The 11,861-nt window shown below is 37.1% G+C and overlaps 2 protein-coding genes across 2 annotated transcripts; both read right to left on the bottom strand.

The window, feature by feature from the left end:
* LOC104787051 (F-box protein At2g26850-like) lies at positions 5,618-7,931 on the bottom strand. Its single transcript, XM_010512548.2, has 5 exons — positions 6,845-7,931; positions 6,675-6,754; positions 6,402-6,580; positions 6,252-6,326; positions 5,618-5,843 (listed from the first exon to the last, which is right to left on the bottom strand). Exons 1-5 carry the CDS (start codon positions 7,436-7,438, stop codon positions 5,656-5,658), a joined length of 1,116 nt encoding a protein of 371 aa, XP_010510850.1. The 5' UTR covers positions 7,439-7,931; the 3' UTR covers positions 5,618-5,655.
* LOC109132864 (uncharacterized mitochondrial protein AtMg00810-like) lies at positions 11,113-11,580 on the bottom strand. Its single transcript, XM_019245300.1, has one exon. The coding sequence runs from the start codon at positions 11,578-11,580 to the stop codon at positions 11,113-11,115; it is 468 nt and encodes a 155-aa protein (XP_019100845.1).

The following is an 11,861-nucleotide window of genomic DNA, read 5'->3' as shown; positions in this document are numbered from 1 at the left end:
GAATCACAAAAGCAACGAACCCAAGCAACAAAACAACACAAACAGCAAAGAAAACACACAAACAAGAGAGATCTCATGCTTAGATCAACCATGGTCAAGCACTCACCTCAAGAACAGGAAGATTGGATTGAGAAACGTGGAAAACAACACCTCCAGAAGCTCCCCCTTCGTTTCCAGCAACAGCTAACCCTCCTACAGCCTCAGATCTCTCCAAAAACCCCAAGAACAAACCCAGAAAGTCACAGAAACGTTTTCTCTCTTTTCTCTCTTTCTCTTTCTCTCAAAAGCGGCGACTACCAACAAAATAACACGACATAGGGTCGTTTTCCCTTTTTACACATGATTTAGGGATTTTAATTGAACCAAACCGAACCAATCGACAATTAAATCAAACCCGACCAAACCGGAAAAACATGGTGTCGATCGATGCCACCAAGGGTGTCGATCGACACCCACACCAAATCTACAAAAATTGGTTCGCGGATGTTACAATTGTCCCAGTTCCCGACATCCTCGGGTAGCTTCCCTTCAAACTCTGTCTATGATAACATGGATTCATTATTTTGGAGATTTCAGGACACTCCTTCGGTAGAAGTGTTCCCGTGGATTCTCTGGTATATCTGGAAGGCCAGAAATGATAAATTGTTCAGCAACTTGGACTCCAATCCGTTAGCGATCTTACGAATACCGGAAGAGGTATCAAAGCTTTGGTCTTTAGCCCAGGAGGATCCTTTAGGCTCCTCACCTCAGGGTGGATCTCCACATCCATCTAGGTCTACGGTTTCTATTGGTGACGAGGCAAGCGGATATGGATCTTGCCACCGATGTTTTGTGGATGGATCTTGGAAGGCGACTGACCAGTTTATAGGTAGAGGATGGCATTGCATTTCTCCTGAGGGAGAATCTCCCACTATGGGTGCATCTAATTCTCGCCGTAGCTTGTCACCCCTCCATGCAGAAGTGGAAGCCCTAATATGGGCAATACGCTGTATGATTGGCGCGGATAATGAGAAAGTTGTGTTTCTCACAGACTGTTCTGATTTGGTGAAGATGGTGTCTTCGCCTTCTGAGTGGCCTGCTTTCAAGACATANAAAAAAAAAAAAAAAAAAAAAGAAGCGTGTTAGAGCAAAACGAAGCGTGTTAGAGCATTTGCAGTAGCGTATGTTTGCTGCGTCCTTCAGTATAAAAATTTTAAATTTAAATAGAAATGAAATAATTATCAAAGAAAAGTTCCTCCAAAGAAGACGTATTTTTCTCCGTCCTTCGCTACATGTGGCAGCATCTAAATTTGGTTTCGTAGCGAAGATTCAGACGATGGGTTCCATCGAAGAAGAGCAAAGACTTCTCATCGAAAAAGGTTTAATTTCACAGGTTTGTTCAATTTCTGATCAATTAGGTTTAGCTAATTTTGATTTCGCATGTTTAGGTTTCTACTGAATTCCAAAAAAAAAAAATATGGGCTTTAGGTTGATCTTATGCTTTTCATTTCTGGGTTTATTGAGATAGTTTCTGGGTAATCATTGTTTTATCTGATCCCAGTGTTGTTCTTATGATCGTTTTTATATTTAGGTGATGATTCCAATGTTTTGTGATTTTGTTTTGGAACCAGGAAGCAAAATTGTATGCTGAAGATGGTTCGGTAGACTTTAATGGGAACCCACCATTGAAGGAGAAAACAGGGAACTGGAAAGCTTGTCCTTTCATTCTTGGTAATGAATGCTGTGAGAGGCTAGCTTACTATGGTATTGCTGGGAATCTTATCACTTACCTCACTACTAAGCTACATCAAGGAAACGTTTCCGCTGCTACAAACGTTACTACATGGCAAGGGACTTGTTATCTTACTCCTCTCATTGGAGCTATCTTAGCCGATGCTTACTGGGGAAGATACTGGACCATCGCTTGTTTCTCCGGGATTTATTTCATCGTAAGCGTCTTATAACCATGTTTGTTTGCAACGATGGCTTTGCAAGACTTGTGACTTTGTGATAGTAGACTTAGCTATAGGTATACTATAACTACTATAGGACTAATTGTAGCATTTTATAGCTCTGTATGTTCGTTATAGAGTAGCTAATGAACATGTATAAAACTTATGTTTGGCTTGATTGCTCTGAATACAGAATGGTTTTGTTTTTGTTTAGGGGATGTCGGCGCTTCATTTCAGAAATCTTCTATCAAAGTCCCTGAAGACCCCACGCTTCTGTATGAAACACAAGGCAAGAACTCTGCTATTGCTGGAAGTAGAAAAATCGAGCATACCAATGATAGCAAGTAAAAAACTTTCAATCCGCTTCATTAACTTTTGAGGAACGTATAGCTTTGTTTGGTTTGACAAGGTAACCGGTGTGATGCAGGTATCTTGACAAAGCCGCTGTTATCTCAGAAGAAGAGTCTATCGAGTTTTGTATTTGCTAATGTTCTTGCCTTTAGTTTACACTTACGTCTCTGTGTGTCATGATCTTCTCAATTTGGCAACCAAATATGTTGTTTTTCCTTGACGTACTTGTTTGCACCCAGTCAGGCTTCAGTCAGCAACCTGTAAGTGCAGATACCTCTCTTGTACTTATTGCTTTTCTTGTTTTACCATCATATATTGCATCATTGCTTTCGAATTCTTGATGATGCTTACGTTGTTGCTGGGTTTTTATGCAGAAACCTTTCTTTTCAAACTTTGGAGCCATTGTCACTTTTTCAGTGCTTGGAACTTTTGTAGCTTCCATGGTTACTGGATTGATTTTGTTCCTGGTTTTTACTAATTGAAGATATGAACCATGGTGGCAGCATTTGTGGTTCTGCAACTTGTTTACAGTCACAGAATGCTGAAAACGTTTTGATATGAATTTGTTTGTTTTATTTAATCACTTGAGCTGGTATTACTCTGATAAGTTTATGCTGCTCAGTGTAGTAGTCTAGAGAAACTATCTAGAATGTTTTGAACTGAAACTGTAAACGGTGATTGATTATATTGTAGAATGAACCTTGACTCGTTTCTTTGCTTCTCCTACTTGCAGGGACTGCAGTTCAAATGGCTCTTTTCTCTGTTCTTGCCGTCAGTTATTCAGGTAACTTAACTAAGCAATGGTCAAGTGTGATTTAGCTTTGTATGGCTGGCGATGACCTTTGATGCTTTCTCTAGTGTCTTATTGTAGTTATGATATTGCATGTTGGGGAACCAAAATGTGAGGGACACCAATGCCCATACCAAACTTAAAAAACTCTAAAAATAATCTTATTATATTTGAGGGACCAAAATCTGAGGGACACCAATGCCCATGCTATTAAATATGTTCTATTTTTATCATGATAACTAAATATCAAACGAACTTTCTCTCTCTTCTCGCTCTCTACATCTTTTAGAGAGAGAAAGTAATTTCCTTGTCGCCGTCCGGTGTATTATCCGGTTAGCCGTCCGACATCTTCTGTGTTATACAGCGGTGGTGGTCAGCTCTCGTCCAGCATCGACCGGCTTCAATAGCGGCGATGGCTGGCTCTCGTCCAGTATCGACCAGTTTCATTAACGGTGATACCGGCTTCATTAGCGGCGATGACTGGCTTTAGTTTCTTTTACCGGCGAAGTTTAGTTTTCTCCTTTCGGTTTCTTTCTTAATTTTGTCTTTTTCTAATAATCTCTTTGGATCTCTGGTTGGTTGGTGTTGGCGATTTCGTCAATTCTGCTTCACGTCCATTGAGTTTTCTCTTGGCCTAAGTTGTTGTTGTTGACTTGTTGCTCAACTCGCCCCTGAAAAATTTGATTCCCTTTGGCTGCTCTTTCATGATTTCAGAGTTTCTCTTTGATAGGCAACTGTGGCCTTCTCAATTCCGAATCTCTCTTACCCGTGTTTTGCCGGATTCCTTTGAGTTTTTAGCAACCGGTGAGATTGGAGATTGATGTTTTTGGTGTAAATCGTGTTTGGCCTTATTCGGTGATCAAATCAATGATGTTAGTTGGTGAATTCCAGCGACATCCTCAGATTTACCGGTGTTGAAATCGCATGTAGCGGAGGTTGTGGGCAGAACACGTGTCCCCAGCTCATCAAAATCGTGATGACACGTCTTTGATGTTGTGTCTTCTTCTTGGGCTTTGTTTAATTTAAAAGTTTACGTACTTGAGCTGTTGTTGTAAAATACGTTTCAGCTTTGCTGTCCCCGTAAACCATTCGGGCTTTGTAACTGGTTGTGATATTAATAATACTAGCCTTTATGGGAAAAAAAAACTAAATATCAAACATACTCAACAGTGAATCTAACAACCTAGGTGAAGATGGGTGAATTTGTCTACTGGCCAAAATGACAAAAATAATAAAAATATAGCCAAGATGTCAAAAATTATAAAAAATAATGAAATTAAGTGAGTAACCAAAGGACATTGTGAGATTACCATATTACATCCAAGTGGCATTCAAGTTTTAATGGTGTGCTGGTGGTTATGGTGGCCGGCAGAGTGGTCACCGGAATGGTGGCCGGCGAAAGTGGTCACCGGAGTGGTAGCCGGAGGTAGTCGCCAAAGTGGTGGCCAGCAGAGGTGGTCACGGGAGTGGTGGCCGGAGGTGATCATCAGAGTGGTGGCCGGCGGAAATAGTCGCCGGTGGTCTGAAGTGGTAGTAGAAGGTGGTGGTAGTTGGGGTGGTAGGAGAAAAAGTAAAAGATTAATTATGTAATTAATATATAAAATATAGAGTATATAAGGTTTTGATGGTTAGTATAGTTATTGGATGAATTATATTTTTTTTTTTGGTATACACTGCAATTCCCCTTCTTCATAATCTAAACATGTCTACATGCGTTATGTTTTCATTTCATTCTCAAACTTCATAATACAAACACATTAAAAACTTGGTAACGTGGACCCGTCAATTTAGACACCACTATATATATATCCTAACATGACGTCCTAGCCCGTCGAGTCTTTTCGACCCGTACAACTTTATTGCTTACAATCAATCAAGCATGTCATGCCAAATGTTTTATCCCTAATCACTGTCAAATACCAATGTATATTGTATATGAATAAAATACAACATTCTCACTTTTCCCTTGTCGTGGAGAGCAAGCTCGGGATTGGTCCTTCACCTTCCCTCGTAACTCTCCTCCACTTACGGTTTTGCCTTATTCTCCAACTTCCCCACCTGCGGTTCTTCTTCTTCGATCTGCAGCTCCTCCTCGGTTGGTCTGCGGCTCATGCTTGCCTCCCTTCTCCTTTTTCCTCTTCTGATCTCTCGCACATTATTCTCGTCGTTCCTCTCTCTCAAATCTGCCTCTCAATTATTCTTCATCTCGGCTATTCTCCATTCTTTCGTTCTCTTCCCTCCCAACATCACTCTCTCTAGTCTTCTCGTATCCCTCTTCTTCTTCTTCTTATTCCACTCCCGATATCTTCTCCTCCTTCTCTTCTCTTCCCGAGGGTTCCCTTTTCTTCTTGGACAAACCCGCACAAGCGCACACACATACACAAGAGCGCATGTTTCATTTTATAGAAAAAAATGTATTTAACAATATTAAACATATTGTCAAATACAAAATTAACTCATTTTTCGGGTGACGCAATAGTTTCATGTATATTTTGAATATTTTTTAAATAATTAATTAACGATCAATTATACATTCGACCAAAAAAAAAAAAAACACTTCTAAAATTGACATCCTACACAATCCTACTCCAAGATGGATGATGGCCAGAGACATTTCCACCTTGCAATATCTTCTTTACAATTTAGCTTTCGCATTCCTCCATAGTATCCGTCTTCGTCATTACCTTTCTCTCTATGATCTTTCCTGTTGATCATTGTTTTTCTCCACCTTGATCCAATTGTGTACTGTTTAAATTCCAGCACTAGTATCTCTGTTTTCACCATTAATTCATCAACACTTAACCATTTAGTACAACAGGTGAATACATGCCATAAATCTTTAATTTGGAAACAACATTAATATAGAAAGGTTAATGTCACATGATTATGGGGTTATGTTGAATTCTGATGCAAGAGGACAGTAAGAAATTCGAAAACCTTGTCTTTGTTTAATTGATTTTACGCTTTGATTCTGATGCAACAAAAGGGGGTAATTTTTTTTTAGGAGTGATAAAGAATCATCGTCTCTTAAATATTCACTTTATTCAACTAATTTTAGGGAATTTAATAGCCTTTGTGAGCTGAGGATATGAGTAAATATTTGAATGTGAAATCCAATTTTAAACACACCCAACCAAAATTCCATTTCTAAACCATAGAATATGAAGCCGAGAACTCACCACTAATATGGCATTGACAATGGTTGAGATTGCCATCACATGAATCCAGGTGGCCAACAACACTATACCACCATCCTACACAACAACATCACCCAAGCTTGCTTTAAAATCAGATTATTTCCAAAAAACAAGCATTAGATTATAATGTACCGTAAGGAAACTCTTTGTTTCTTCTCCATTGGATCTCGATGTGATCTCCAGGTTTCAACTCCTTTAAAGAATCTGATATATAGAGATGATGAGGTGATGCATCAATGGGAGTTGCTCTTATCCTCTCCCATGTCACATCCTTTTCAACCGCAATTGCTCTTCTACCATGTGGTGGAAACCTAAAATCCACAATGGAGTCTAGTTTACAACTTTTGATGAAGAATAAGCAAAAAAAATTGTATTTTCTATGGGCATGAGATATTTAATTTATACCTAGCTTGAAAAGTATTTGTGTGAGTGTCATAGCTTAGATGAGCATCATAACATGACAACATGAACCCTACATGTCCATTCTGCTTTTACACACCAAAAATCATATACTACTTTCATCAAATCCATGAAGCACAAAATGGATAAAATATGTGTATGAAATTGATGATTACCTCACGGTTGTATACTTGAGCTGGGAACCAAAATCGACCTGTTTCAAGAGAAAGGTAGAAGCTCATGGTAGAATCAAGTGACACAAAAGGTACATCTATCATCCTTCGATAATCATCTCGAAAAATGGAAGAATGAGATCGAATCAGAGATATGATTTTGGCCAACCAAGGATGTCCAGTTTGGTGATGAGGAGAATCAAGATGATATGGGGAAGATCTATAGCATTGCCACTCTTTGTGAGCAGCAGGTCCAAGAATTTTTCCCCATTTGGTTATCAAGTGCTTCTCCCACAAATAATCGCTCACACATCTCTCTCTTAAGGAGCTACATACCCTAGACAAGCTACATAGTTCAGAGGGAGGAAGAAGGTCGAGAATGCAGTCGAGAGGAAGGTCCGGAAGGTCAAGAATCGACATTTGGTTAAGAACTGGAGAGGCTAGGTCTGGTGTGGTCGGGTGTAGGATTTTCATGAAGAGATTCTTGTAGAAGTAGAACGAGAACAAGGTTTTGGTTTTAGATACCCATGTAGGTAGGCGTAGAGATTTGAAAAACAAGAAGAAAGATATACAAGTGATCAATAAGTATAGAAGCATTTAGGTAGTACTATTTTTGTTGTGTTACCTTTAAATTTGTTGTTTCTGAAGCATAAATGGAAATAAATGATAAATATATAGCCAATTGGCATTAAAGGATGATATAACCAATCCCAGGATGACAATAAACAATTCCACTCTCTTGTTTAAGAACTTGAAACCATTTTATTGAAACCAAGAGAGAGAACTGGAGAGTTGGACTAAAAAAACCTAGATTTATAAGAATGAGAAACCCTTATAAAATCCAAAATTAAAAAAGCAAAAGCTGGAATAATGTGGAAAGATATAGCAATTATGCATAAACTTAATGGGTTACTGAACCTAAAAAATCAACAAAATCAATACATAAGGAGAACTGTATAATAATACTTATAAAGTAGTAAACAACCGATGAGGAAGAAGAAGAGGAGGAGGAAGAAGGATTGGAACTCCCTCGACACCTCCACCTTCTTCAGAAAGAAGTTTTCTTTCTTCTTCCTCCAAAGCCCTCAATTACGAAATAACAAAGTATGATGAGAACAATCAACTATTCCTTTCTTATAAAAGTCCTAATTTTAGACAAACTATCTATTTTTTTTACCGCTCACACAAAATAGCAAATACTTTCATTAGGATAAGATGAGAGGTTACTACTTAATTTACCTTTTTGTCAATAATATCAAAGTGAGAGAAATTCTACTTCCATTCCATAGATACCACAAATCATTCTTTAATATTAATCTCTAACTTCCAAATCCATTGTCCCTTTTCTTTTAACGTTCATATATATGAAGAAGCTTTATCTCCATTGCATGCGAATTCAATTGCCAAAAAAACATCTCATACAGTTATACACCATAAAATAAAACGAGAAAAGGAAAAACATGCTTCTAAGAGCATCTCCATTGGGGTATCTAGTTTACATACCTTCTAATAAGATGATAAAAAATACTAAAAAATGAGAGAGAGGATGAGATAAAAAAAAACTTTCTTTAAGAATCTCTAGTATCTTATTAAGAATCCCCAGTTAATTACATATTGGTTTCTCTTTTCCAACAAATTTATTACTAATATACTCCATTAGTATCTATCTAATAGATATGCTCTAAGACCATCTCCAATGGGTTTCCCTATTTTTTCTTCTATAACAGAGGAACTCTATAATAGAGGTGAGTTTTACTCCAATGGTCTTCTATTCTCACCTCTAAAATAGAAATTGCTATTTTTTCCTCTATTTATAGAAGCAAAAATAGAAGACTATTGGAGATGCTCTAAGACATAAATCTAGTACAACTATCGAATATGATAAAAACGAAAATTTTATTTATTTCTTACAATGGGAATGCTCTACTTTCTAATGTATCTTTACCACTTTCCGCATTCCTCTGTGCTCACTCGAAAATGAAACTTTTGCGGTAAAAATTCTCAGACTGTAAAGTCAATACTTGAGAATAACTAGGGTTATACAGCTTATATAATACTCCCTCTATTTCTTATCAATCCATTTTTAGGAAAGAAAATTAATTCAAAAGATCTATTTTTTTAAGTTATCTATGCACTTTTTAATAGTTATTGATGATTGAATTGTAAATATCAAAAAAAAAAAAAAAAACTAAATACTATTGGTTTAGAGTTGTAGAAAACTGTAAATCACAAAAAGTAATGTATTTATAATGAACTTTTAATATGTTTTCTTACTATGTCTGAAAAATCTAAAAAATGGATTACTTAGAGATAAAAGGAGTATATTGTTTAGAGAAATGGATATAAAACAGAAGTAGATAAGTTCTCATATTATCCTCATATGCTTTATGTTACCCTTTTGTTTTGCATGCTTTTCAGAATCTTTAAGACTCTCTTTTATAAAAATATTTATAAAAATATGTAGTTAGTCAAATCCATACCAAAAAATGTTCTTTTAAAAATCATTTGGTTACTTAAACCCAAAGCAACTTTTCTCATTACTTTAAAGTTTTGTATATTATCATCAGGTAAAAGTTTTGTATATTACTTCAAAGTTCCACATTACGGTTAAATAGTACTAAGTTCGTTCTTGGACAACAAAAATAAGCCTAAAATCCAGAGATCGATACGGCAACTCCTTGATCATTTTTGGAGTTTCTATTCTCGAACATAGCATGATAAGCGCGAAACTGATGAAGATTTCAAATGACAAGCATGCATGTTTCATGATATAACTCACTAAATCTCTCTCTTCTGGTCTTCCCATGTACCCAGCAAACTCAAAAATTTCAAGACTATTTAACAAACATTTAGGAACAGAGTTCTCATCATTATATTTCCAGCTATCATGTTCATAGTCCTCACCAAAGTATGGATCACCCTGAGATTATATATAGATATTATTAAACGAAGAGAATTAACAAGACTACACTATAGAGTGCTTTTAGATTGAAGAAACTTACACTGACAAGAAGCTTGAGGTCCTGAGGACTCGTAGTTTTGACCAATTATCACGGTATGTATGTAGCTTCAGATGTTCCAGCTGATTAAAGACAATTAATCCCATAATGATACATAGACTGCATAGAGAAACCGAATTCAATCCCAAGAAAAAAACAAAAGTTAGCGTTTTAAGTGGTAATAATAAGAAGTACCTAGGTACAGATAATAAAAGGCGTTTAACAGATGTGATTGATTTGAAAAGCCTCTCAACGTCTTGTTTAACATATAAGATTTGCTTCTTCCACCTTAGGCATATGCATAATCAAATAGGAGAAACATTCTCCATAAAGGCTCGGAACATCGAAATATTTCAAAGAAGGGGTAACTATCAATAAAATTATGTAAGATAATAATTAAACAAAATAAAATAAAATAAAATAGTTTAATAGTGTCGACTTTAACTACAAGGGTGAGCAGTGTGACCCCTCTCTCGTGTATCATGTAGAATATGATAATTGATGATTATTATTCAACATAGAGATCACATATTTATCCAGCAGGTTGTTAGAATTGTTATGATCACAGTCCAAAGATACTTGGAGATTACGATATCTATACATGATAAATACAAACTTATAGATAAAAACTATCTATACTAATACTCCCCTACAAGTTAGATGTCGACGACAGAATCCAATCTTGTCTAAAAGAGCAAGGAAGCCATTACGTGCCAATGATTCTAGAGGCTTGGGGCAAAATTTTGTAATGTAAAATTTTAGAAAACTTAACTAACAATATATCATCTAAAATTTGTGTTAAAATAAAAATTTATAGAGTTTTTGAATCAAATACTAAGAATTATAAAAGATGATAACAAAAAGATTAATGATAATGATGATAAAGTTCAAATTTGTAGTTAAAAACACTTAAACATTGAAATTAACTGTATAAATTTATAAAAAATATTTGTCAAATGTGGCCTAAAAAAATATGATCGAGGATGTGGCCTAGGGCTATTGCCCCATTTTTTATTAAGTAAGCACGGCAGGAAGCGAGCACAAGGGAGAGGCTTTGCGAGTGTATCAACCAGCTGATCAGTGGAGCAAATATGAGCAACACGAGATTCTTGGCTTGCACTTGCTCCCGAACAAAGTGATAATCCAATGCAAGATGCTTCATGCGAGAATGAAACACCAGATTAGCAGAGAGATAAGTAGCACCAATGTTGTCACAATAAAGGATAGGAACATCAGTAGACTTAATACCAAGTTCATCATGAGAGAAGTAAGCTATTTGACTTCAGAACCAGCGGCTGTGAGTGCGGGATATTCTGCTTCCGTCAAGGACCTAGCAACACCTATTTGTTTCTTGGAGGACCACGAGATGGGCACTCGACCTAAGTATGCAATGTATGCACCCGTGGAGGTGTAGTCATCTCGGTTTCCAGCCCAATCAACATCAGAGTACACATGAAAGTTAAACGGAGCCTTGACAGAGAAAAAGATGCCCATGTTCGCATTTCCCGCAAGATGTCGTAACACACGTTTCACGGCTTCCCAATGGAGTGTGAGTGGCTGGTGCATATACTGAGATAGCCGGTTAACAGCAAAGGCAATGTCAGGTTTGGTCAATCCAAGATACTGGAGGCTCTCCACAGTCGCACGATAAGTGGAGGGATCATGAAGAATTTCACCGGAGGAAAATGTGAGAATATGACCAGAAGACATCGGTGTAGCGACAGACTTAACATCAGCCATCTTTGGCTTTTGAAGTAGGTCAGTGATATACTTTTTCTGCGTGAGATGAAGACTAGCGCTTGTGCAGTAAGCACCGTGCCAAGAAAGTAAGAGAGCTCACCTAAATCTTTGAGTGAAAACTTAGCTGCAAGATGATCAGTAACCTGTCTGATGGCGGGGATGGAGGTATCTATAATGATGATGTTGTCAACGTATATGAGCATGTAGACAAAGGAATTGCCAAAGCGTCAAACAAAGAGCAATTCATCAGCAAGAGATCTCTTAAAGCCAATACTTACAAG

The sequence above is a fragment of the Camelina sativa genome, chromosome 5 (assembly GCF_000633955.1).
Source record: "Camelina sativa cultivar DH55 chromosome 5, Cs, whole genome shotgun sequence".
In the NCBI taxonomy this organism is placed as follows: domain Eukaryota; kingdom Viridiplantae; phylum Streptophyta; class Magnoliopsida; order Brassicales; family Brassicaceae; genus Camelina; species Camelina sativa.
Note: the sequence above shows the minus strand (reverse complement) of the source record. Positions and strands in the feature narration are given on the sequence as shown.

Bases quoted from the DNA above. Each gene is read 5' to 3' on its own strand.
- LOC104787051 (XM_010512548.2), bottom strand. From the start codon at position 7,438: ATGCTTCTATACTTATTGATCACTTGTATATCTTTCTTCTTGTTTTTC. The intron at 6,755-6,844 runs GTAATCATCAAT...GTGTAAAAGCAG, and splicing joins CTCAAGTATACAACCGTGAG to AATGGACATGTAGGGTTCAT. The intron at 6,581-6,674 runs GTATAAATTAAA...TGTGGATTTTAG, and splicing joins ACAAATACTTTTCAAGCTAG to GTTTCCACCACATGGTAGAA.
- LOC109132864 (XM_019245300.1), bottom strand. From the start codon at position 11,580: ATGGCTGATGTTAAGTCTGTCGCTACACCGATGTCTTCTGGTCATATT.